Consider the following 26,799-nt stretch of genomic DNA (forward strand, 5'->3'; position numbering starts at 1 on the left):
TGTCCTTTGTGTCAAGCATTCCAAGGAATATTGCGGTTTCCTGGCCGCCTGTTTGGGATTTCTTTATGTCCGGTTTGATTGGGTTTGGTACGATTTTCCTCCGCCCCGTCCCTTCCTCTGGATTCCTACTCCACCTCTTCCTTTTCCTCCGCCGTCCTCCGCGTGGACGCCGCCGCCCTGGCTTTCGCGGACTCGGGGCCCGGCGCGAGGATTAGAGCGCGGGGCGGGCATGCGCACTGAAGACGGCGCGCTGTGGGCGGTGCATTGCGCATGCGGAAAGATGGCGGTCGTGGTTCCGTAAGCGTCGCCGGTCTCCCGGTTTTCCTACGGTCTGCGTGATAAGTCCCGGGGCCGTGGGCAGTGGCGCGTTCGTCCGTAGCCTGGCCCAGCCAGGGGCACCTCCTAGCAGGCCGCGAGCTCTGTTCGTGCCCGGCTTCGGGAACGGCGTGTTGGGGGCGGCGTCCGACGTGACCGGGAGAAGGCGGGAGAGTTCGTGGGGGGCGAGGGGCGGCTGGGTGGGCAGCATGAGTCAGCAGCGGCCAACGCGGAAACTGCCCAGCCTGCTCGTGGACCCGGCGGAGGAGACGGTGCGCCGCCGGTGCCGAGACCCCATCAATGTAGAGGGCCTGCTGGTAAGTCCCGGGGACGGCCTGAGTCCTGAGCGCCCGCCACCCTAGTGCTGCTCGGGATGGGGTCGGGTCTCAGGCTCAGTCGTCCCTTCCCCTCCGCGCGGAAGCTTGGCTGTGTCTCTCTGGGTCGTGAGTTCCCCCAGGGTGGGCCCGTGGCGGCTCCTCGGTCCCCTCTGCTCTTGCACTGCTTGTTTCTCCGAACTGGTCATTCGCTCAAACTCTTGCATTCTTTCCGCAAGTACTCTCAAATATGTTGTCATCCTTCTTGTCATTTACCTTGGGGCTACAGAGCAGTTATGGAGACAGTTGCTCAACTTTGCGTTCGAAAATCTCGTTTTTCTATTTCCACTCACCCTCAGTGTATCTCTGCAAGCTCTCAGTTTCTCTTTGGCCTCCTCTCCCCTTCCGCATAACTGCAGCAATGTTAAAGCTCGTCCACACCCGCATTTCCCACCCCACATTCAGCAAATTATCTTGAGTCATGTTTTACGGAGAGAAATGGGAGCTTGGGCTCTCTTCCTGCAGAAGATTAATTTCCTCTGTTGCTCTAGATTAGGTGCGGTATATTGCCCTTGGTTCTCAGGGCTGCTGATGAATCCATTATTTTCCATCTCTCCCCATATTTTCAATTCTCTATTGGTTTCTCCCCTTAACTAGTCAGTATGCGCAATCTCCATGGGGACTCAGTGCTCAAAAATATTTAATGACATTATCTTATTTAATTCCTCAAGGCAGCCCTAAGATATTATTATTCTTGTTACAGTTGCCAAAATAGAGTTGGGATTATCAAGTGGCTTGCCCATGGTTGGACAGTATGTAGAAAAGCCTAAATTTGACCTCGCAGTGTCTGATTCCATGTCATAAATTCTTGACTGCTTAAACTGCATCCTAAATTCACCCCCATCTTAAAAAATCCCTCACATAATCCTGTATGTCCTTCCACCTGCTGCATGTGTTCTCCTGCACAGCCAAACTACTTGAAGAAATTTGTTTGCATTCCCTGTCCACTCAGACACGTGTCATTACCACCATAACCTACGGCGGGCGGACCTCTGCCCGCAGCACAGCTCTAAGACTGTTCTCACCAGGGTTGCCAACAACATCGTCAGTTCCAGCGGACGGTTCACTCCTTGTCTCCGAAGCTTTGCTGTGTTTGACCACTTGCTTTTGTTGGAAGCTCTCACCACTGAATGGCTTCTTTGCATACATACTCTCCGTGCTCCATCTACTCATCCGGTCTCTCCTTGGCAGACTCCTCTGCCCATTGCTTACCTCTTGACATTATCCAGGGTTCTTCCCTACCTTCCACACACATTCTTCATGCAGGATGTCATGCGCCGCCCCCTCCTGGCTCCTGTGACCATCTGTGTGGGTGGTCTTCATCCTCCAGAACATGGTGAACGCTCTGCGCTCTGGCTATGGAAGCACCACTTAATTAATGCCAGAATTTGCACACATCGCTTGGAGTCTTAGATATTCTTTTTTTCCCTTTTTTCTTTCTTTTAAATTATTTTCCGGTCTTAGGTATTCTTATCCACTGTTAGTTTCAGTTACCATGTCCTAACAACTCCCAGATCTATGAATCCAGCTCAGAGCTCTCCAACTGTCTACTACATATTTCTGCCTAGATTTGAAACTCATATACCCAAAACTGAATTCATTCACTTCTTGCTAGCAAGCAACAACTTTGCTGTCTCCTAGCTTGCTGAATGCTGACACACCCACCGTATTGCCCGAGCTCCCATGCTGAGGCATCATCCTTGCCTTTTCCCTCTTCCAAACTGATCCCCTCCATCTTCCCAAACTGATTAAAACTTAATCACCAATACTTGCCACTCCTAAACCATCATTTATTTTTCAGATTGTTGCAGTGTTTTCCTAGCCAGTATTCTTGCTTCTAGTTTTGCCCCAATTTTTCTATATATTTCCATATTTTGGAGGACCCTTACATATCCACATTTCTCTTTCCAGAAAAGCTTTTTTTTTTTTTTTTTTTTAAGACACACTTTTTTTTTGTTACATCAGGTTACATTTATAGGTCACTTGTCTGAAGCCTTCCCTGACCTCTGAACGCTCCCGGAGCACCCTGTGCCCACTTGCCCCCTTTTTGAAGAGTGTGGCTCTTAAGTTCCTCAGTGTATTGACTGTCCATTTCATTGTTATATGTCCAGCATATTTGGTGCCTCTCACAAAAAGATTTGGTAAATGAAGTAGGTACTCTGTAAATGGGTATATGACCCATTGAGCGTATGAGCATTTATTTTCCTGCCTATGAAATGGTGATTCAAACACCTATCTCAGTGCTTTTTAATGGGCTGATGGTTGGGAGTATTTCATAATTAAATACACGGAAGTGCGTTGCTGCGCAAAGACTAGTTATGTATCTGGCTGAGTTTGATGTTCTCTGGGTAAATGGCTTGAAAACTGGATTTTGAGAAGGGAGAAAACGTTCTTGGTGGTGGAACTTCGTCTACACATTGTAAAACAAGGAAAATTTAAGTGAGTGAGATACAGTCACCCTGGAGAAATACGTACTTTCAAAGGTCTCTTAAAGGGATATTATTCCCCAAAACAAGCAATCAATACAAAGAAAAATCTCTACAGAGAAAATTTTAATTAATTTAGAAGCAATGCATAAGATTTTAGCCCCTAAAACTCGCCTTTTTGTTTGTTTCTTTCTTTCTTGTTTGAGAGCTCAGATTTAGAACGCTGGGTCTTCAGATGGGGGGTGTGGAGCAGTCACACAGTAGCTGGGAACACCCCGGCTCGCCCATCGGCTCGCCCATCGGGAGGGCTGGTTCCCGAGAGCTGTGCACTGCGGTGGCTGTCAGCAGTCCTCGGTGTGGTGCCCTTGGCCTCTTCCCTGCATTTCCCACCTGAGACACTCACAGCAAGTCTGGACAAATGGGCGATGGGTTTGAGGTCCGAGAGGGGAAGTTTCTTAGGTGGTCCAGTCTTGAGATGTGACTACTACTGGGCCCCTTGGCGTCACCTCTGGGAATTGCCTGCGAGGAACCTCTCAGTGAGACTTTCTTACAGGGTAGAAACACAGGTGGCAACCCTCGAGGGAGGGCTGTCACCTGCACAGGTCAGTCCCATGGAAACGAGGGAGCATTCCTCTGGGGACCACCTCCTAAAGGTGTTGAAACGGTCAGAAAGAAGTGTGCTGCACAGGGGCAGTTTGCAGAGGCTCCCATTGGCCTCATCTGGGACAATTTGAGCCTCAAAATAGCATATGTTATACTCCAAGAAATAAAATAAGAATCCAGGCTCCTCAGCTGCAGTTCTTTAAGTACAGATCCCCAAGCACGGCTCCTCCAGACCGTTGGACCCGTGACTTCACCCCGTAGGTCGATGGGCAGCAGCGTGCATTGGTGGGACGGACCTGGGATAACTGCTCCAGCCACGCCTGTTCCTCAGGTAGGGCGACCAGAGGCAGAGCAGTGGCGGTTCCCGCAGTCCTGCAACCCAGCCTGGTAACAGCCTGGTAACTGGTGGAGATTTCTCCACTGGGTCTCCAGGCCTGGGAATACTTCTCCACATCCCCCGCTCTGCCTTCGGGGCTCTTGGTTCCACCACCTGGGTTTTCCTTATTTTTCATGAAAGGTAACACCTAGTTGTAGCAGAGTAGTTTGTCAGCCTGCTTCCTTCCAGTCAGTGGAATTTTGGGTGTCCGGTTCTAATTTGCACTCCGTCCCTTACAGGCCACGCTGGCAGTGTTTTGCTGATAGAGTTCTTTCAGAAACGGAGCCTCGTTGTGGTTCGCTCCGTAGACTAGAGTCACACCCGCAGATTCCTTCCAGATAAGCAAGTGCTGCTCCACCCTGGGCTTAGGTCAGAGGGTCTGTGAGGCTCCCCAGACCGCTTTCAAGGACGTTTGGTGTGACCTTACTGCCCCAAGGCGCAGTCTTGGACCTCCTGAGGTGCTGACCAAAGTCGCAGCCCTGCCCTCACCTTCGTCCCCCCACCTGGTCTTACTCGGAGGCTTTCATTTTTAGCTCCTGGAGACACTGAGAATTCTGAAAGCCACTAAGGCCTGGCTCCCTTTTGTGTAACAGCTCTTTCCTCGGTACATTTTACAATGAGCTGCAAGGAAGAGCCAGGTGCCACCGTCAACCCTGTGCTGAAAATGTCCCTGGCAAGATTGCCCCGACCACCCTCCCCTCCCCCCGCCCGTCCAGGGAACCGTAGCTGGCGGTGCGGCTGAGAGCTGCGTCTGCATCGCCAGTGTCCCTCCTTCCCGCTCCAACAGTGGGAGCCTCCCTGCCTGCCCTTTGCACCCTTGCCCCGGTGAGTGACCTCACTGTCCAGGTTTCTACAGACAGCCTTTTTTACAGTAGATTTTACTGATCACGCTATTCCAGTTGTCCCAGTTTTTCCCACTTTGCCCCTCTCCACCCAGTACCTCCATTTCCTCCAGCAACCCCCCCACCACCTTAGCTCATGACCATGGGTTGTGCATATAAGTTCTTTGGCTTCTCCATTTCCTATACTGTTCTTACATCCCCCTGTCTATTTTGTACCTACCAGTTATGTTCCTTAATTCCTGCACCTTTTCCCTATTCTTCCCCCCACCCCCTGCTGATAACCCTCCAAATGATCCCCATAACTGTGATTCTGTTCCTATTCTACTTGTTTGCTTAGTTTGTTATTTGGATTTAGTTTTTGATAGTTGTGAATTTATTGCCATTTTAATGTTCATCATTTTGATCTCCTTTCTTTATATAATTCTCTTTAGCACTTCATATAAAATGGCTTATTGGTGATGAACTCCTTTAGCTTTACCTTGTCTGCAAACCACTTTATCTGTCCTTGCATTCTAAATGTTAGCTTCATGGGACAGAGTAATCTTTGGTTGTAGGTCCTTGCCTTTCATCACTTTGAGTACTTCTTGCCAGCCCCTTCTTGCCTGAAGAGTTTCTTTTGAGATCTCAGCTGACAATCTTATGGGCTCTCCTTTGTAGGTGACTCTCTGATTTTCTTTTGCTTTTAAGATTCTCTCTTTATCTTTAGCATTTTAATTATGATGTGTCTTGATGTGGCCCTCTTTGGGTCCATCTTGTTTGGAACTCTGTGAGCTTCCTGGACTTGTATGTCTATTTCCTTCACCAAATTAGGGAAGTTTTCTTTCATTATTTTTTCAAATAAGTTTTCAATTTCTTACTCGTCCTCTTCTCCTTCCGGCACCCCTATGATTCAGATGTTGGTATGTTTAAAGATGTCCCTAAGCCTAGCCTTGTTTTTTTGAATTTTTTTTTCTTTCTGCTCTTCTGATTGGATGATTTTTCCTTCCTTGTGTTCCAAATCATTGATTCGATTTTCAGCGTTATCTCCTCCACTGTTGGTTCCTGTAGATTTCACTTAATGCAACCTTCATTGCTGCCTGGGTCTTTTTTGTGCTGTTGAAGTACCCAGTGAGTTCCTGGAGCGTTCTGATAACCAGTGTTTTGAACTCTGCATTGGATAGGTTGCTTATTTCTGTTTCATTTCGTTCTTTTTCTGGGGTTTTGTTCTGTTCTCACATTTGGGCCATATTTCTTTCCTTTTTTTTTTTTTTAAAGGTTTTATTTATTTATTTTAGAGAGAGGGGAAGGGAGGGAGAGAAGCATCAATGTGTGGTTGCCTCTCACGTGGCCCCCACTGGGGACCTGGCCTGCAACCCAGGCATGTGCCCTGACTGGGAATTGAACTGGCGACCCTCTGGTTTGCAGCCTACACTCAATCCACTGAGCCACACCAGCCAGGGCTGGGACATATTTCTTTGTCTCTTCATTTTGGCAGCCTCCCTGTGTTTCTGTATGTTAGGTGGAGCTGCTTTGACTCAATCTAGTGCACCTGCTAAGTTGTATGGGGTGGAGCCTTAGGTAATCTCCAAGGTGGGCAAACAGGGTCACTGCTCTATCGCTCTGTGTGGGGAAGGCTGGGAGAGGGGACAGTGCCACTGCCTGACCTCTGGAGTTTTGCCCAGGAAGAAGCTGTCTCCCCACTCACACTTTACTTTCTCCCCATCTGCCACTGGTGCCCTTTCAGCTGTTGCCCTGGTGCTAAATGCCGGGGGGGGGGTGGGTCTGTGTGAGTCCTGAGTCCATTGCAGGCCCTTTAAGAGGACGTAGTTTCTTCGCTGCCCCAACCCCCACTGGTTTTTACAGCCAGAAGTTATAGGGACTTATCTTCCTGGTGCTGGGACCCTGGGTTGGGTGGTCTGGACTGGGGCTGATCCCTCCCTCCCGAGGTGTCCCTCATGTTTTTTATCCACCACACGTGGATGTGGGACTGCCCGTCCTGGTCTCCCCGTCTGCACATCTCCACGTCTTCACCCCTTCTACCTGTCTGGATGAATGTGGTTTCTTTAAATCCTTGGTTGTCGGACTTCCGCACAGCTCGATTTTATGACAACTCCGGGTGAAGTTTGTTTTGTATCTAGTCCTATTTTGCTGTAGAGGCGTTTACCTACGCCTCCGTCTTGACCAGAAGCCCCAGAGTCCTGGCAGGCTCTTTTAAGCGTGCTTAGTCTTGAACAGACTCGTTGGTGATTCCGCTGCCGCTGCGTAAGAGTGTCCCTGAGCTACACACTGAGTTAGGTAGCAGTCTGCAGTTTGCCCTCCAGTGATTCGGGGGAAAAGAGGGTGTGTGTGCGGAGACAGACGTGACAGAGCAGCGCAGGAACAAGTGAGCCTTTGGGGGGTTCGGGTGAAAGGGCTGTGGCGGTTCTTAGCGCTCTTTCTGCGTCTCTTCTGAAGGCTGAGAGTGTTTCAAAATAAATAGGAGGTGGGCATCCCTGAGGGGCCTGCGCTGTTCCTCAGCTCAAGTGGGCACCCCTCCGCACTCCACCTCCTGTCCCCACTTTCTCGTCCCCACGAGGGCACAGAGGCCCGTCACTCTCCAGGAGTGAGGGGTGCTGCTGATCCAAGGGGTCTTGGCAATGTGGGGCCGAGTGCAGGGTGGCCGTGCGTTTACTTTTTTTTAAGTAGCTCCCTGACTTTTGTGTGGGGAAACATTTATTCTGAGGTTAAAGTCACTTCAGAAGGAGAGGTCCTATCCAGTCCTGTCCGTTCCCAGAAGGGCTCCTGGCCTCCGTGTCGAGGGCAGTTTACCGAAGTCCAGTAGCTGGACAGGCTTGCCAGGAGTGTCAGGGCACCTCTCTGGATGACGAGCGTTGTGTTAGGACTGGGAAAGGGGCTTCGGGCTCTCTCGGTGATCGTTACCCGGGGTCTGTAAGTGCTCACTGTTTCCCAGTGCTGAGTTGTGTATCCGTCAGAGCACCCGCTGACAAGGTGCTATTTCAGTCTCCCTTCCTGAGTTTAACAGGTACTTCCCAAGTGCCAGACTGTGCCAGGCACTACTCCAGTTCAAAAAGGAAAATAATATGTGGTTGCATAAGACTTCATAATTCACAAAATTTCCCGTGTAATCTTCACATTACCTTGGAAAATGGGCAGTAAAGTTGTATCACTACATGATGTCCCAGATAAAGGTCAGGACCTGCCAGCATCCGGGAAGCCAGTGATTGGTAGTCCCACACCGGGTCTTAGGCCAAGAACTGTTTTGAATGTGAAGGAGAAGAAGGTGTCATTACTGGGGGCACTTTGGAATCTCCAGGATTGCAGACCAGTGGGGTTTATACGTAAGGGATGTCTGCCCCTGACAGGCCACAATGCTATTGTGATTCCTTCGAGATGAGAGGTGTTTTCATATTCAAAGAAAAGAAATGAGTGGATGCTGTTGCAGTCTGTGTTCCTGCAGATCTCAGGACAGCCGACGCGTAGTGCGCCTGCCTTCATAGCAGAGTAAAGGGGGGGGGGAGTCATCCTTTTCATGTTCCCAGGCCTGACTGAGGGAGTGGTGCAGAGCAGAAGAGGTGCCCTTCTGGAGTACGTGCAGAGCAGGTAGATGGCAGCCTGCTCGGACACCGCTGAGTGCTGCGTCTGCAGGACTTGGCCCTGCTACTTTAAGTCAGAACTGAAGCCTCTTCGCAGCGAGGCACCAGGGAGCTTGCTCTATTACTCTCCCCACAGCGTGTTCCCAGGACGGCACTAACAATAGCGAATTCATGCTGAAGTCAGTCGTTAAAGTAACGTGCCACAGATATGTAAGTCACGGATCAGGGACCAAATAGAAAACCCACAAACAGGCCTTAATGCCTGTAACAGTTTAGGATACGTGTTTGTGTGTGTTTCTGGTTGCCGTGATGAGGACGCACTGTTTTTCAGGAACCTGCTGGAATAGCTAGGCTCTGTCTCATACTACCTAGCAGAGCGGTTAAGTGTAAAACTAGCAGTGACACTTGGTCACACCCGCCGGCCAAGGTTTGGCCTTAAGAGGACTGCCCTTGAGTGTGTCACGGAGGGGTGCGTCTTTGTAGGCTGCCGCTGCCATCGCTGGCTGCAGGCCCTGCCCCTGCTCCCAGACAAGCACGCCCAACTCTGGTTTCACACACCCTGGCGGGTCTATGTTTTCCTTTAAATTCTAACATCTGAATTAATTTTACAGCAGAATTCGGTTTCAGTGAACTAACTCCATATCACGTTAACTTGCTAACAGACGCTGTGATCTTGTCACAGACAATGGAAATCCTGTGGCAAGGCCTTGTAACACTGGTAAACAGAGCTTCATGGCTGCTCACCTTGCCTTCAGGTCCCCGCTCGCCGTCTCTTTGCTATATTTCTCCTGTACTTACATTCCTACACCACGGGCTTGAGTATGTCACATGATTGTTCAGAAGTCTGGGATCGTCTCCACTGGTTATGATGTAAAGCCTAGTTCTAGCATGGCCTTCAAACGTGTCCTTCAAGGCCCAGCTGGGGGCCCCTTCTCCGAATCGTGTGAGTCCCTCTCTGGGTGCGTCCATTGCAGTCCTGTTGATCCTTCTCTTAGAGCACCTGGTGGAGTTACAGCCAGTTTCAGGGCCAGTGTTTTCACTTGGGCAAGAGCTAACCCTGCTTGGTCACAGCCTCTTTGAGGCACAACATCGTTACACTTTGTTCTAAGCATAAGGCTAATAAGGATTTCTGTTTACATGGCTTTATCCAAAGGTTTTGTTTTATTTATGTTTTTGTTTTTTATTCTCACCTAAGGACATGCTTTTGATTTTAGAGAGAGGGGAGGGAGGGAGAAAGAGAGAGAGAAGCATTGATGGGTTGCTTTTTTGTACACGCCCCAGCTGGGGACTGAACCCTCAACCCAGGCCTGTGCCTGACAGAGAACTGCCAGATTATGTAAATTCTCGTTCCCTCTAAATAGCTGATAAAATGCTTACGCATTGATAGTGGAGCTACCACTAATTTCCTGGTTGTTTCAGGAATTTAAAAGAAAGCGTTTATTAATCCGAATAGCAAAGTTTCTAGTTGTGTGGCATGCATTATTTTCCTCCCTTCGAAGTGCTGTTCTTTTTACATTAACTATCGTGGGAATGCGTGACTGCCTCTGAAAGGTTTGAGCAAATTTTGGGGAGCCACTTACACTTAAATAGCAGGAAGCAAGCGTTTTTCAATTCGGACATATCTGACATCTCCCCTGAGTCTTCTGGAGTCAGGGACAGTTTCTTATGTTTCTTTTTATCCTTAGGATCTGATACAGTCAGCAAACTAGTGTTCATTCAGTGGCGTATTCTCATATTTGTATTTTCTCCCTCACCACTCCTCCCCCTACCCCTTTCTCAAATTATAATCTACGACATTGTCAGATGTGATCACAACTAGAGTAGATATAATTTGGAACGAGGACTGATTTTCTCACACCCAAATTGTTACCCCAAAGTGTGTGGCAGGAGGAGAAACAACTGTTATCTAGTAAAATGCTGTTTGTGGGCATTGTTGTTTTTAAATTACTAAGTTAAATTACTGGTGTTTTTTCTTTTTTCCAGCCATCAAAAATAAGGATTAATTTAGAAGATAATGTGCAATATGTGTCCATGAGAAGTAAGTTGATTCCTGAATAGGTTTTAGGTTTTATACTGGGGTTGGCCAAAAAGTCCGTTACATTTTTTTCCATAAAATAAAGACACATTGTTCATTTTCACCCATAACTTTACTGATTTGGATATTCTGAGTATGTCGGCTGTCTCCCGCTATTGGCTTCTAGTGGGGAGAGGCCAGGGGAGCTGCTAAACATCTTCCAATGCGTGAGACAGCCCCACAGCAGAGAATTATTTGGCCAAAACATCAATAGTACAAGAAACTTTGCAAACCACTTCTGACACATTCGATCAATCACAGCACCTTCTCCATACACTGCACAAAGCTATTTTTGTATTTCAGTTGTGTTTTTACCTTCCTTAAAATAATAAAGAATGTACCAAAAATGTTGCTTATTGTCTTTCACCTTCACTATTAAAATGACTGCACAAAAATTTACAATTTTGATAAGTTTTTTTAAAATGCACACTGATAGGACAGCTGTCACAATACAGTCTAACAAAGTTGTTTCGAATGAAGTTAAAGACAACTGAGCACTACTAGAGCCGTCGTACGGAAAAAACCAAACTAACTTTTTGGCCAACCTAATAGTTTGACCTTCTTGTGATTGAAAAGATTTATTTTAAATGTACATGAGTTGATGAGAGACTTAGTAATATTTATTATTTGTACACCGAACTGTAAAGCTCGGAGTGTCCCGGGGCTGGGGGCCGAAGAACGTGCACGGGAGCCTCTGCGCTCCTCGGCGGGCCCCGAGGTCTGTGAGGGCAGGGCTGTGCTGCCCTCGGTGCACCCGAGTGCCCCCAGTCTCCTCTGAGCCCTGTGCTCTGCTTTGACTCCTGCCGTGGGCCAGTGTTCGGGGTCACCTGAAGGGGATAGGAGCCGGTCGCTCTAGTTCCCTGTCCTTCTGGAAATCATTGTGATAGATGCCCCACCCCTCTCCCCTTCACGTGGCCCTGTCCTCAGTGGACATGCAGTGCGTCCACGCCCACATGGAAAACGTTAGTGCCGGACCTGAGTCTTTCCTCAGCCCTTGTCACAGTCCACCCATAGTCGGTGTCCGGGTCTGGCCTTTGAAGTGTTCCCCTCTGTCCCATACCACCAGCCGGGCATAATGTTGAACCATTACTGCGCTCGTACCACGTCTGGCCCTGTTTTAAGCTCTTCGCATGGCCTCTCACAACAGCCCTTCATAATGGAGGTATGAATTGTTCCTATTTCACAGATGGGTAAACTGAGGCCCAGAGAGCTTAAGTCACCCGCTCAGTCAGGGTTCAACCCCACACCTGTCTGGCAGACAGACGGCTGCGGCTCTGGTTCTCCCTCTCCCACTCGGGAGCAGGGGGACCTTTGGCCTGGGTGGCTTTTCTAACACAGAAACGGGACCGTGGTGTCACTCACCCGGAAGCTCCTCAGTGATTCCCTGTTACCTCCAGAGAAGGCCCTGCCTCCCCATTTATGTGCTTCTACTGGTTTGTGTGAAACTGATAAGCCGCCTCACACCTTTAAAAAAAAACGAGGCGGTAAGGAATGGACAGACAGACAGGGCCCTGGGAGGCCAGCGCTGCCCACTCCATAGGAGCAGAGCTGACTGTGGGCTCCCCAGACACGCCCTGTCCTCCTGCCCTGCACTCACACCTGCGTCCTCTGCAGTCCGCAGCCCCCACCCCCATCAGGGGGGAGAGCGCCCTCCCGTCCACTTTCCCCCGTCCCTGTCCCCAGAGTTCTCCCATAAGGAGACCTCCAGTGCCCTCTCCGGTCCTGGTTCATTCTCTCAGGCGACTCTGAGCTCCTGTCCGAGCACTCAGCTCGGGGTGCTGGGATCGAGTTCTTTACTCGGCTGCCAAAAGCTTTGGTTTGTGGGCCTTTTCAATCATTCTGTCCCTTCGACAACTCTGATGTTACAGGTGTTTAATTAATGCCTGTTCTTTGTAATAGGCCTAGACAGGAAACAGCTTCTGAGCTTATGATGCCATGGTCCTGTTAGTGATCTAGTGTGATTAAATGTGTGCTTCTTAGAGTTAGAGTTACCGCTTTGTAATCTCCCAGGGTTTGTTGTAGAATTGTGACTTACCTATAACTTTTTAAAATCAATTTCTTTTTAATCCTGTTTAATCTCAAGTATAGGAATGATCTGCACGCAGCAGGCATTTATGTTACAAAATTCGTGCTTTTGTTCGTGGAGTGACCACCAGTGGTTTTTCAGCTGTGATGTGGCAGAGGTTCTGGTGGTTCTGACTGAAGCTAGAATGAGGGGTTCTTCTCCCACACACTGTGCTGCGGGAGTAGAGAAAGAACAACCGTGTGCTCCGCACTAGAAGGGCAGCTAAGTTACTTGTGAGTTTATTTCTGCTGCACATCAAACCATATGAACTTTTTTTAAGTAGCAAGTTGGGAAGGGTGGTAACAGTGGTAATATTTAGTCCCAGCAGGGCCTCCCACACGGTGCCCAGTTGCAGGCCCCACAGCCCGGAGGGCGGGGTTGGCAGCACAGCTCACAGCTCCTGTGCAGCGCCCTTGGCGTAGCGACGCCACACGGTGTGATGTCTAAAGGAAGGGCTTACAGGTGCGTATAAAAACAGGGCTCCAAGGAGGTGTATCGAGTGTTGTTCAAAATCATAAAGTTGTAGACAATCTGAATTTCCAGTATGGGGGTAAGTAAGTATATATTCCATGCGGTTAAATATCACGCAGCTGTTAAGAATAATGTTGAGTATTATGCAGTCATTAACAGAAAATACCTTTTTCCAGTTTCATTGGGACATAGCTGACATATATCACTGTATAAGTGTGAGGTGCATAGGGTTTGATTTCCTAGATTGTGAAGGAATTACCACAGTAGGTGCAGTGAACGTCCATCACTGCGTGTAGACGCAGTTAAAAGAAAAGATGTCTCCTTGTGGTGTCCCTGAGGTCCCCTCTCAACAACCTTCTCCTATGCCAGTCGTGCGGTGGAGGCAGCCGTAGTCGTCATGCTGTGCGCTGCCTTCCGGCGGAAGTGCATTTGCCAGCAAACCAGGGTGTTCACGGGCTGAGTTGAAACCAGCATGTTAAAAAAGTCATATTCCTATATTTGTTCTTACAAACTTACATATATAGACATACGTGTATGTGTGTGGGGAGACAGAGTGTGTATAAAACCCAAAAGCATTAGGGGGGTGAGGGAGGGAATTAAAGAGATTTTTTCCCTTTGTTTGCTCATCTGTTAGTATAAGGTAGTGAGTATTGTGAAAATCAGGTGTGCCACTTCCCGTTGAGGTATGTCCTAATGGTCCTAACAGAGGTCTAATTCGGGCTCCATAGGAACTTAGCCAGACAGGGTTGCATTCCGGCATACGTAGAAACATTGGAGACAGACAGACAGACAGACAAAGCCAGGTCTCTGCCTTTGCTTTATAAAGAATTCCTTCACTTGAAGACCAAGTGAGAAAATTAATGTAAAAAACCGTTTCTAATTTCCTTCCTGAAGTTTTGTAGATACAAATGCAAGTTCAGCACTTTGTCCAATAAGGTGCAGTAGGCCTGTAAAATTCACATGGCTTGTACCCTGACTGGCACAGCTCAGTGGACAGGGCGTCATCCTACAAGCCGAAAGGTTGCTGGTTCGGTTCCCAGTCAGGGCACATGCTTGGGGGCCTGCAAGAGGCAACCGATTGATGATTCTCTCCCTCTCTTTCTCCCTCCCTTCCCCTCTAAAAATAAATGAAACCTGTAAAAAAAAATTCACATGGGTTGTATGTTCTGAATGTTCCTTTAAGTCTAAAGCCTTTGTGTACCTGGGGTAGGTTAATTTTTATCAAGTTTGAAAAACCTATTTCATAAAAATTAGCAATGATATTTGGTCAGTGTGTAAATTTTGTATAGGTGTCTATGTTGACTGATCAAGAGGAAATAAAGGATTTTTTAATGAGTTGAGAAACAAATCCTATTTAAAATTTTACAAATGGGTTTGTTTTATTTCCCAGAAACTCTAAAAGTGAAGAGACCTCGTTTTGATGTATCCCTGGTTTATTTAACTCGGAAATTCATGGATCTCGTCAGAAACGCACCCGGGGGCATCCTCGACCTGAACAAGGTTGCAACAAAGCTGGGGGTGCGGAAGCGCCGAGTGTACGACATCACCAACGTCTTAGACGGGATCGACCTGGTGGAAAAGAAGTCCAAGAACCACATTCGGTGGATGTAAGTTGGCTTCGGACCTCATGGCTCCTTTCCTTCTCACAGAGTGACAGCCGTGCCGTGCTGAAAGCGTGCTGACGTCAGCGGCGTCTGAACAGCGGAAGACACAGTCAAGTGCGACTTCTTGTTAGAAAGGATTCTGTAAATCATTTGTACCTTGTCTCACAAAGTCCATAAATATTTTTCCTATTTAAGAGTCATAGGCAGTAGGGTAAGTTAAATGGAATATGATTGATTTTAAAATACTCACTTTTCAAAGTATTCCCTCAGTTCCAATTGATTATTGGTAACGGGGAAGTCAGTGAAAGCGGTCAAACAGTGGTTCTTGTGCACCGGTGTTGTGAAGACACTGGCCCCCTGCCCCTCGGGTTATCGTCCCGCTGCTCTGCAGGAAAGCAGGAGTCTGTCTACCTCCCCCCGCAGTTATGATGCAGCTAGGCTGTCCTTCACACCTAGAAACCCATGGCCCCAGATGGAAAAAAAGCATAGACTTAATGTCTAAAAGGCAATTGGTACAGACTTAACCCATGCTGGGAAGGACCACATGGAAGGAGTGCCTTACGGTACAGATGAGTATGTGTATGTGAGTGTGCGTGCACATGCACATAAGAAAAAAGCTGTTACACTTACAACAGGCGAGTAATTTTGGAACAGTTTCAAACATACAGTAAGAAAGTTTCAGATGTAAGTACATAGAGACCTCTCTGCAAATGAAGAAGCTACCAACAAAGATCATAAAATGATTCTAAGTGATTAACTTAGTTATTAGGAAAAAGGAGTTTATAAAGGAGATATTTTTTCCGGGGGTACAGAAAAGCAGATTGAATTGTCACTTGAATGCGTTTACTAAGTAACATTAAACACCACTTAAATGGTTAATATCTGATTGTATTCTGAATCACTAAGGGGGATTAGATTTGAAAACTATCAATCTAAAGATAGTGGTAACAGCTCATAAAGGTTGAAGAAAAACATGAATACCAGTTGTTACTCAGGTCATATCATATTGGGCTAAACAGTAATAACTAAAGGAAATAAATCGTTTGAGAACAATGAATATAATCATTGTATCCAGGTAGAACCAGATAGAATAAACACAGTAAGGAAGACCGAAGACTCAGAATTTTGGCAGAGAACTGTCATTTAGCCAGTACTCCTTGTTTTTATGTGTAGAAATTAAGAGGTGAAAGATTATAACTTGTCTAAAGCCATTCGGTATGTACTAGAGCTGGGGCTTAAACTGGGAATTAATGACTCTTCAGTGGTCATTTCGTTAAGCTTTCCCTGCTACTTCATTAAGTTTTCCCTACTTAATTAAGCATCATTAAGCTTTCACTACTATTAATTTCCATAGGGTTATGATGTGTTTGGTTGTTTTAAGTCCCTGTGTAAGGGCCTAGAAGTGGGGGCGAAACCAGTTCATGCACAGGGAGCTTGTGTGGCAGGCTCCAACGATGGAGAGCAGGGGCTGAGCCAAAGTAGTGTCTGTCCGTCCTTGCGGGAGACGCCTGCGTGAGCGTCGGGGACGCTCCAGGGGCCTGTTCTGCATTATTCTGTCACTGCGCCAACCCAGATGTTACTGATGGTGACCTTTCTCTTCCGTACTGTTACAGAGGATCCGATCTCAACAATTTCGGAGCCATGCCCCAACAGAAGAAGCTGCAGGATGAGCTTTCAGACCTGTCAGCGATGGAAGACGCTCTGGATGAGTTAATTAAGGACTGTGCTCAGCAGTTGTTTGAATTAACAGATAACAAAGAAAACGAAAGATATCCTTTAACTGTACCTCTTCAAAATTTTTCTCCTTCCAAAGCAGGTTACTTTAAATAGTAGAGTTAGCTTGGGGATTTAACTAATGCATATATGTAAGGAACAGAATCAGACCATTAGAAGTTAGAGTAAGTAAAGGTTTAGTCATACATACAGCCTCAGACCTACCCAAACAACCCAGCGTAGCCTCTGGCTCTTGGTGTGGCGACTGTTCAGGTCAGGTTGTGCCGTGCCCTCGGGGGTGCAGTAACCTGCCAGGGCTGACGTTTGCATCTCCAGGCAGACTAGTGGGGCGCTCTCGCTCGTTTTTGTAGTCTGCCTGCTATGATAAAGGTGGTAATAGTTGTTGGCTTCTGTGAAATTCATATCTCCCCAAATTGGTAGATTAAATTTTATTTCTGGAACAGAGTGGATGGCCATTGGAACGGCCTTTACACTGCGGCTCGAGGCCACGAAGCCTGAGGTAGTGCAGGGCAGTGCTGCTCGAGCCCGGTGGCCCTGGGGTCAGAGCAGGGGCCTGTGGCTACAGCTGATCCTTGAGCTGCCCTGGGCCAGAGGTCACCAATTCCGAGCAGTTCCAGTCTTCCAAGTTACATATACTCTACATCAGCCTGACCTCTGATTCCAGTAGCTATTAAACGGGAAATAAATGCCTACATATGACACTCAATCAGAATGGAATGATTATGATTAAAGTCAATTATTTTATTGAGGGAGTTAAGTTACTTGAATGTTAATGGGTTGTAGACAAAGGAAAGAAACATGTTAGAAGTCAGGTGTGTTGGTGAAGGAATCAGAGTACCAAAGCTCGACAAATGCTCTGAATCGAGCGTGTCAGAGCAGCCCAGTTAAACCCTCAATAGGTGCAATTTTAGGCAACACAATAAACAGGTGCAAAAATTCAGGTAGTGAGTTGGACAGGAATTTGGATGAGAGAAATCCCAATAGTCATTGCTAATCCTGAAAAACTTATTCTCTAAGTTGTTTCTACTTTTGACGGATTTTTTTCCACCGTGCATTTTAGGGGGTTCTCACAAAAACAGTATTTCTCCCCAGAGGTTCTCATAGTGAGACCTAGAAGTCAACAGGGAATGGGATGGGCTGGGTGGATTTGCTACCTTATGAGTCATGTTTGTGTTAGGAATTCAGACTTCATTAAATATTTTTCTTTAGAAACTGTCATCAAAATCACAGTAGTACAGTTTAAAGGAACCCTTTTTTTTTTTTTTTTTAAAGATTTTACTTATTTAGAGAGAGAGGGAGAGAAACATCAATGTGTGGTTGCCTCTCATGCACGCCCCCAGTAGGGGGGGAACCTGGCCTGCAACCCAGGTGTGTGCCCTGACTGGGAATCAAATCTGCGACCCTTTGGTTCCCAGGCCAGTGCTCAATCCACTGAGCCATACCAGCCAGGGCAGAACTCTTTAAATTGAGTTATAAATATTGTAAAACACTAAAATCTTAAGAATTATTCCTAAAGTAATAAGAATTATGTATGAAAATGTTTTAATCAACTGCCCTCCTTAATCGTTTGTATCCCATAAAAACTAAAGATATTCTAACGTTACCCTTGCATTCCTATATTACAAGAGCTAAGGTGTCTCCCCCAAAAAGCAGACCTCTGCCTAGAGATCCTTGACTGGTTTCTACACTAGCGTATGTAACGTACCAAGACATCCACAGCATTCAAGCCTTCCACGAGCAGATTGTGATTGCAGTTAAAGCGCCAGCAGAAACCAGGCTGGATGTTCCAGCGCCCAGAGAAGTAGGTAGTCCCGATTTTAGAGAAGATGTAAAGAGGGAGGGGCCCCTGCGGAGGCTGCACATTGTCGCAGTCTCGGTGAGTGCGCACCCCTCACGTGCCCGGCTGCCACTCGAGACACTGGGCACTCTTCCCCTTGCTTTCAGTGACAGTGAGTGACGTGGTCGTGCTGCCACCCTGTTAAAGATGAGGACCTGAAGCTTAGAAAGATGGATCCACTCCCTCAGGGTCACACACAAGCGGCAGAACCAGAATTCAACCCCAGATTGCAGGGCTTCAGAGTTTGTCCTTAACCAGTGAATGATGCTCGCAGGGGAATCCCTGGGAATGGTCCTCAGTCTCCAGGTTCCCAAAGACCTGGTGTCAGCCAGGTTCTAGGGAGTTAACTCACTGACCAGACTCAGCAAAGACTGGCGAATACACTAGAACACAAGTTACACGTTAAAAATGAAAAGTAAAACTGCTCTGGAAATGAAAATACTATCAAGCTGCCAGCTTCTTAACACACTCCTTCCCTTGAAGGAATGTTTGTGTTAAAAGGTAACTGTCATCACAGGATTGCTTGGTAAGGGTGAGTCCAAGGAATGTGGTCGTTCTAGGAACAGGCCAGCAGTTCCGACAGCCCGTGGACACTCATAGCGATGTCGTCATTGCTGAAGGGGTGTTCCTCAGGGTTTGGAGTGTCCTTGCCACTCTCCTTTCCTTTATCCCCAGCAGACCACTGTCCAAGGGAGAGCCCCTGTCCTTCTGGGCGGTGTCTCATATGCTGATGAAGGAGCAGCCTGCTTTTACTCCATCATACGCTCAGGTCGCAGCTTCTTGGGGATGTTTCCTAGTTGGTTTGGATTTAGAAATATTCCAAGTATCCTAAGTAACATATTTGAGTCATTTCACAGGTATTTAACCCACCCCCCCACCTTTTTAATTAACCTCCAGTGTTTTAACGCATCCTTACTTTGGGGCATGCTAGCCCATTCTGTAGTGACTGGCGGGCTTGGGGTTTTTCCCTTCAGACTGTGATTGCCAGATCTTGCTGAGCCTTTTGGTGGCACCTGACTTTTCAGAGTCCCGTTTAAAAGCCAGAGTGCACCTAGGCCCCTTGGGCAGCCCTGGTCAGCAAGGAGTACGTGGGGTGGTAGGAGCACGTGTGTGCAGTGGAGCCCGTTCTGCCCAGGTCCTCAGAGAGATCTGGTGCCTCGTGCTAGGGAGGGTGCTGGCTTCGGGTGCAGGCCAGCCTGCCGGTTTTCTGTAAACAGTTCTGTTAGAACGTGCTGCGTGCCCACTTGTGTAGCTCTTGGCTCTGGCTCCCTCTCTCTGCAGACGGAGTTGTGTAGCTGTGACGGATAGGATAACCACCAAAGCCAAAACTGTTTCCTCCCCCTCACACACAGTAGGTGTTTGCCGACCCCATTTTGGCAGACGTGGCATCCTTGGCTGGCTGCCAGTCTGAGCAGTGTGTCCGCTTCTTCTGTTTCTGAGGAGCACCTGTCGAGTTACACAGTGTGCCCGGCCTGGCACCTGGGGGCTGAGTGCGTGTGTTCTCCGGCCCGCTGGCTGGTACTGGGGGCTATAGAGAGGGTGCCCACGAGGTTTTGTGCCTGAAGTGCTGCATCTTCCTGAGCTGTCCGGGCACCGCGAGGTGTGTAGCCCGGGGGTGGTGCTGTCTGTGGTGCCCAGCCCAGGCCCACCTGCACCAAAGTAGGGGAGACGGACCTACCATCGGACCCACTGCCAAGCAGAACTAACAAATGATCACTTGCAACTGGAACTGTTCCTTAAGAATTCAGCATAACTCTCAGTAGAAGTTCCCAATTTCCTGATATCTCGTGGATTTTTAGCATTTTAAATTACATGAGGTGTGATTTTTGTCCTGATGTCATCCTCCTTCCCAAGTGGACTAAGCATGCTCCTTCCCATTAGCTCCTTGGTGGCACACAAATCTAAACGCAGCCTTATCATTTGAGACTGCAGAGGATTTTTGGTTTCTTCGTCACTAAAACACTGATTCTGGGCACTCAGGTACAGGTGCCACATACAGGTGCCTTGACGGGGCCAGGCGACTCCTGGGCAGAGGAAGACGGCTCGGGTGTTCACGCCGTGGCTCTGCGGCTGTAGCTCAGTGGTCAGGTTGCTGGTTTTAGCAGCGCGGATTGGCCAGTGGGTTTAACGTGACTAAAGCTTAGTACGCGGTTTTCTCAAATATGCGATAGAAAGGAACTGTCTGAATGTAAGTTTTCATAAATGCCCCTGAAAACTTGCAGTTCCAGAGCGTGAGAACTGTGTGTGTACTTAGCGCATTCTCTCCTTCGTGCTGATGTTGGCGTGTCTCTTGGTAGGACTCCATCACGGTGCATATACGGAGCACCAAAGGGCCCATCGACGTCTACCTGTGTGAAGTGGAACAGCATCGCTCCCGAGGCAAGGTGCCCGAAGGTGCGGGGAGCTCGTCATCAAAAAGCAAACACCCAGAAAACCCTGCTAAGGGTAAGCACACCAATTTCGTGATCTGGGCAAATTAAAGATTCTAGTGACTTTAAATTATATAATAGTTTTTGAAAAATTATTGGGGCAACATTGGTTAATAAAATTGTGCAGGTTTCTGAGGAAAGAAATGAAGATACAAATAAGTGGAAGCATATACCCTATTTCATGGATAAGAAGACTTAACATCACTAAAATGTCCAAACTACCTGAAGAAATCTATAGATTCAACACAATTCCTATTAAGATACCAATGGCATATTTCACAGAAAAGCAAACATTCCAAAAATTTATAGGGAACCACGAAAGGCCCCAGACAGCCACGGCAGTCTTGAGAAAGAACAGGAGAGTTGGAGGAATCGCGCTGCCTGATACCGACTGCACGACAAGGCCACTGTGAGGGAAGCAGCCCAGGGCAGGCATACAGACAGACACACGGACGGACCAGTGGGACAGAACAGAGTCCCGACATAGCCCACGTCTTCACAGTCAGTCAGTGGTTGACAGAGGAGGCAAGCACGGACAGTGGGGTGAAGACAGCCCCTCCAGTGCATGGTGTTGGGGACACTGGACAGATGTACGAAAGTGTGAATGAAACTAGACCAGCTTCTGACCCCATACCCAAGAATAAACTCAAGCGGATTAAAGGCTTGAGTGTTAGACTCAAAACCATCAAAATCCCTGAAGAAAATAATAGGCATAAAATCTAGGACATTTCTGGTAGCAATATTTTTTCTGATATATCTACTTGGGCAAGGGAAACAAAAGATAAACTAAACAGATGGACTACATCAAACTAAAAGTTTTCGCAAAGCAACAAAATAAAAAGGAAACCTAAATGGGACAACATATATGCCAACGGTAATAGTTAATATAAACTGCATGGTGTGGTCTTGAGATAGTTTTACTCTTCCTAGCTACAAAAACACGACTCTAAAAGTTACAAGGTAATTCTTAACATGGTTTGGAACGTCTCTAACAGCCTTATGGGGAAATTCCGCGCCGCTTTGATAAGAGTGGAAACTCGGGAGGCGCGGCTGGCCCCGTTGGCGGCTCTGCAGACACGGCTGTGGCCCTTCTCCAGGGGCGCGCCCTTGGGTGCCTGTTGGTGTCCAGTTTGCTCTTGTGATTTAAAACATTGGCCTTATGCCACTAATGTAAGGATATGGTTCTTGACCAGGGTTCTTGCATTTTTTCTTAAAGCAGTTGAAACATATGTCTTGTTACCTGGTTGCCCTTTAAACCCTCTTTAGAAGACCTTTCGTTTCTGTTACTTTTCAGAAGACACTCCTCCACAGCCAAGTGAAGAACTGCTTGAAGTGAGCAACTGACAGCCGGATCTGAGAAGGCGCGCGCTGCGTTCTCGAGCATCCCGTGGGTGACGAGGTGTCCGGTTTGATTCTCAGAGCAGTGTGTCCCGTGTGAGGTCCCCTCACTCTCCGTCAGTGGCAGCATTAAGGCCAGTAGCGGCTGGGAGTAGGTCACTACTTAGAGTACTGCGGATTACCGTAGTTTCTGCATTCGAGAAAACTTTTCATAATTCACTGCTTTTTGTCAGTGAGACGGACATCCTGCCTGTTGCAGTAACTTCATCCTACAGGTCCCCACACAGGCGGCCAGGCCCAGAGGCACAGCCCTTTGCGGGCCCTGCCCTTCCCTCACGGGTCAGGTGTCGTCATCACACAAGCAGTTGCCTTACACGAGTTCAAGTCTGCAGTTAGCCGCTGCTCTTTGGGTGGGTGTGCACACGCATCTAAGTGTGATGTCTTTGTATATATCTGTATAATGTTTGGATTACGTGTGTGCATCCGAGTGAATCTTCTCACCAGTGTGTAGCCAAAATAATGTATATATGGAAACTCGTAGACAAATGCTCTAATTTTTGTGGTATCTGTAACTTATTAGAATCTTCTAAATGAGGGTCAGAGAAGAGCTTTTTTCAAACTTCTTTATGTAGAAGTATCATAAATGCGCTCTACGCTTTAAGTCCATGCGTTTAATTAAAGAACTTCAGTAAGATTCTCAGTGCTAGAATTGGATTTCAAGCTACTTACAGTTACTGTGTCTGAGCAGACCGGTGGCACAGCCCAAGCCTTCAGGGACAAGTAGAAGTGCCATCAGGTAGTGGCTTAACTGAGGATAAGACACAAACTCAGTTACAGTGACAGTTGGAAACTACGTAAACCTTTTTGTCCACAGACTTTGTGATACGTTTCCGTGCCCGGCCTTGCTCTTCAGTCGAAGGGGTTTACCTAAGAGTCGGTTGTTCCCTGTCCTCCCTCCAGCTCTAGCCCCCATTTCCGAGTGCCTGGCTGTTCTACCTCACTGGGCGAGCCCTTTCCCGCTCTGTGCCTCCGCTCGCTCAGTAGCACACCGTTAGACTGTGAGCTCCTTGAGGGACTTCGTCTCAGCCGCCGTCGTGCCCCGAGCCTCGCACCATGCCTGGCGCATAGAAAGTGCTCAATAAACGACTGAACAAATCAGTGAGTGAGTGAGTGAGTGTAAAGTTAAAACTGTCGACACTCGGCTTGTCTACCATGCAGGGTTCTTGTGAGCATCATCCCACTGTGTATGTTAAATGTCTCGCTTTCAAAGAGAAATTTGAAGCAACTTGAAATTAAGACCATGGATAAAAAGATTTAAAATAGGAATCAAAAATCAAAATACTGAGAAATAATGCTGAGTGTTTAGATTCATGTACCTCTGTGCCCCCGTGGCCCTTGCCAGTCCTGTCACTCTGTGGCACACAGCCTCCTCGCCCCGAGCAGTCCTTGCCGGCTTTGGAGCCTGGGCCTTGGGCAGGAGAGTGAGTGAGTGAGTGGGTGAGTGAGTGAGTGAGTGTGTGTGTGTGTGTGTGTGTGTGTGTGTGAGAGTGAGAGAGAGAGACAGACAGACCCGGGGTCTGCGAAGTAGGGTGAGCAGGTATCAGTGTGTGTGTGATGGCCAAAGCCCGAGTGGGTGAGGGCACCTGAAAGGCACAGCAGGAGAGGAGGAAAGGCCCATGGGCATCCATATTGCAGGGGAAAGAAGGAAGCAAAAGCCCCTCCTGAGAAGGAATAATGGGGGAAGGGGGGTAAAGAAGGCAGTCCCCCCATACCAGCAAAGGAAACATGGCCTGAGGTGGTAGCATTGCTTCTGAGCAGAGGCTCCTTACTTGTGAGACGTGACAAGTGTCCTACATGACAGGCTAGTCAGAGGTAAAATGAGATGATGTAAACAAAGTTTTTTGTAACTGTAGATGTGTTACATAAAGGGGTGTTTCCCGTCACACTATCTGCTCGTGTCTGCTGATTTCTCCGTGCAGCTGCTCAGCAGCCCCAGAACTAGCTCCCGGCCCTTCCTTCCCCTCCATCCTGACATCTGCCCATCTCTGCATGTGCACCGGCCTTTCATGCCCCTGAACCCCGCTCACAAACCTGGGGTGCTCCCATAGTTCCTTCAGGCGGGTGCCCACACTCCCGATCCAGGAGGCCTCCAGCCTGCCCCAGCCCAGCTTTCTCATCATGTTACCCACCACGCCAGCCCTCATCCCAAACCACACTGGCCGGGTCACTGTGCCTGAAACCCATTGCAATTTCCTACCCCAGAGGAGTGCCTTTGCTCTCCGCTGCCTGGAATTGTCTTCCTCTTCTCTGCTTCTACAGCCACGTCCCCGTGCTGGAGCCCGCTCAAGCCCTGCCGTCCACTTCACCACCAGTACAGTCCATACTGGCCATTGGCAGCCTCAGCTTGCAGGGGGTTCCCCCCGGTGTCCGTGTCCTCAGAGCCTAGGGACCCTGTCTCACAGGTTTGTGTCCCCCGTATTTCCGTAGTGTTCAGTAAGCGTTTGCTCAGTAAGGAAGGTGACCTGACTCCATTCAACCCAGTTCCCAAGGATTTAAAAACAAAGCCTAACTTTTCAAAAACACACACCAACAAGCTGAACTTAACACTAAAAGAAAAAAATTACTCTGTCCCACTTCTGCGTTCTGTAAGAAGTTTCAGCACACCTGTGCCTGATTGTCCCTCACCTCAGCAGAAGAGGGACACCCTTGTGCTGTGAGCACACTAGTTAGAAGGGAGGCTGCCATCTCCAGAGCTCTGTCCCCGCTTTTCCTCCCGAATCCATTTGTTGACTGGATATAAGGAGAGGCTAAGGGATTTGTGTAATGATCGCCACCTACTGGAGAATTAACAGTTACTGGGCCCTGGCCAGGTGGCTCAGCTCATTAGAGAATGTACCCCAAGGTTGTGGGTTCGACCCCCCGGTCAGGACACATACAAGAGCAACCAATGAGTGCATCAGTAAGTGGAACAACAAATTGATGTTTCTCGCTCTCTCTGAAGTCAGTAAGCTTTTTAAAAAGTTTATAAAACAGCTACATAGATTTCTGCAGTTACTGCAATTATGTAGATGATAGAGAGTGGCCTTTGTTGAAAAATTTCAGATCTCATTCTGGTTGATTGAAGTGAATTGATACTAATTTTTACATACTAAAGTTTAAATGGAATAACTTGGGAAGAAAAGTCCCGGCTGTTCAGAAATCAGCATGAAACAGGTAATGTAAAAAAAAAACCAAGATCCTCACCTGGAGAGGTTCCAACTTTCGTCAGCTTTTGAAAGACAAATACCATATGGTCTCACTCATATGTGGAATCTAAGGAACAAACTGAACTAACATGGAAAATGGGGACAGACTCACAGATGGAGGACTGGATGACAGCTAGTGGGGAGGGGTGAGGGTAGGGGGTGGAAGGATTGAGCAAAAAGGAAAAAGGACTCATGGACAACAGTATGGTGATTGCTGGGCACAGGGGATAAGGGGACTAAATGGTAATGGGAAAAATACACAATAAAGATTAAATTTTTTAAAAAACCAATAAAGATTAAATTTTAAAAAAGAAAAAGTGTGTCTTGGCTATGTCAAATTTTCTGCTCTAGCCATAATCTAGTCTGCAGGATGTTGATTGTACACGCCCCGCAGAACATCACGTCGGTCCGTGACATCAGATGTGGTGACCAGAAAGCAGTAAATACCTTAGATGTTCCAGTAAGACATTTGTGCGAAGGGCGGTAGACAAACCCAACTCTCCGCACCAACTACCGTGTCTGTCAGGGCACAGTAAGAAAGCCGTGGCAGACGTCACAACAGAGGTGAGTTGACACAAGAAAGCTGAAGTAACAAGAGGGGACTTTGAGGTACCAGATACTAGTAATTCAGGAAGCAGCTACCACCCCAGGACAAGGTAGGGTTACTGTGACTGAGAAGCTCCAAGGAGAGGTCCCCACATCTCTGAAGGAGGTGCCACACTGATGCTTGGGCCTCTGGTGGAAGACGAGACACCCACTGACTGGTTGGTTCTCCAGCCTCTGGGGTGAGACCTACTGGTGTGCACACCACTAGGGGGCACAGCACTATGCGGGCACTTCTCAGGGGTGCCAGGGTGTCGGTAACTGGTGATAGATGTCCTCCAGGTAGCCTTGGTTAGCACTTACGCCAATGTACACAATTGCCAAAACCCACCTATCCACACACTTAAGATCTGTGCATTTTATTATTAAGAATTTCTTTTTAAAAAAACCTTGAGCCATATTACCACTTACAATTTACTCCAAAGAAAATGAAATATGTAGGTATACACTTAGGAGAATACATATAGGATCTATAGGCCAAAAATTACAAAATGCTGGTGAAGAAAAATCAAAGAGGACCCTAATCAAATACTCTTCCTCAACGGTGTGATTAGCACAGGATTTGGCTCAGGCCAAGCAGGGGAGGAGGACAGAGGAGGGGCCGCAGACCACCTGGGAGGAGACAGACAACATCTGGAGGCAGGCTCGTGCTGCATTCACGCGTTTGGTGTCCATGCGTTGACCTGATTTCTCCTTTTGTGAAATATTTTTTAACCTCTGATTGGCTTCCGTGGTTCCATTGAGATAAATAAAAATATGCTAGTGCTGGAAAAGATCAGGCTTAAAAAATACTGAAATGTTGCTTAGTTAAAACCCTTTTCAAAGTTGTTTCCGTCTGGTTCGTGGTTGCTTAGGCGTGTAACCCAGTGAAGGGCACTGACTTGCTATTTA

The 26,799-nt window shown here is 47.7% G+C and overlaps 1 protein-coding gene across 1 annotated transcript; it reads left to right on the forward strand.

Moving 5' to 3' along the window:
- Positions 1-245: 245 nt before the first annotated feature.
- Positions 246-23,218, forward strand: E2F6 (E2F transcription factor 6). The gene is made up of 7 exons (XM_024552468.4): positions 246-632; positions 10,492-10,546; positions 14,509-14,725; positions 16,336-16,491; positions 18,143-18,257; positions 20,591-20,738; positions 22,017-23,218. Exons 1-7 carry the CDS (start codon positions 525-527, stop codon positions 22,064-22,066), a joined length of 849 nt encoding a protein of 282 aa, XP_024408236.1. The 5' UTR covers positions 246-524; the 3' UTR covers positions 22,067-23,218.
- The last annotated feature ends 3,581 nt before the right edge of the window (positions 23,219-26,799 follow it).

Source organism: Desmodus rotundus, chromosome 5 (assembly GCF_022682495.2).
Source record: "Desmodus rotundus isolate HL8 chromosome 5, HLdesRot8A.1, whole genome shotgun sequence".
Classification (NCBI taxonomy): domain Eukaryota; kingdom Metazoa; phylum Chordata; class Mammalia; order Chiroptera; family Phyllostomidae; genus Desmodus; species Desmodus rotundus.

Coding starts and splice junctions, on each gene's coding strand:
- E2F6 (XM_024552468.4), top strand. CDS start 525: ATGAGTCAGCAGCGGCCAACGCGGAAACTGCCCAGCCTGCTCGTGGAC. Junction 633..10,491: donor TCAATGTAGAGGGCCTGCTG/GTAAGTCCCGGG, acceptor TCTTTTTTCCAG/CCATCAAAAATAAGGATTAA. Junction 10,547..14,508: donor GCAATATGTGTCCATGAGAA/GTAAGTTGATTC, acceptor TTTATTTCCCAG/AAACTCTAAAAGTGAAGAGA.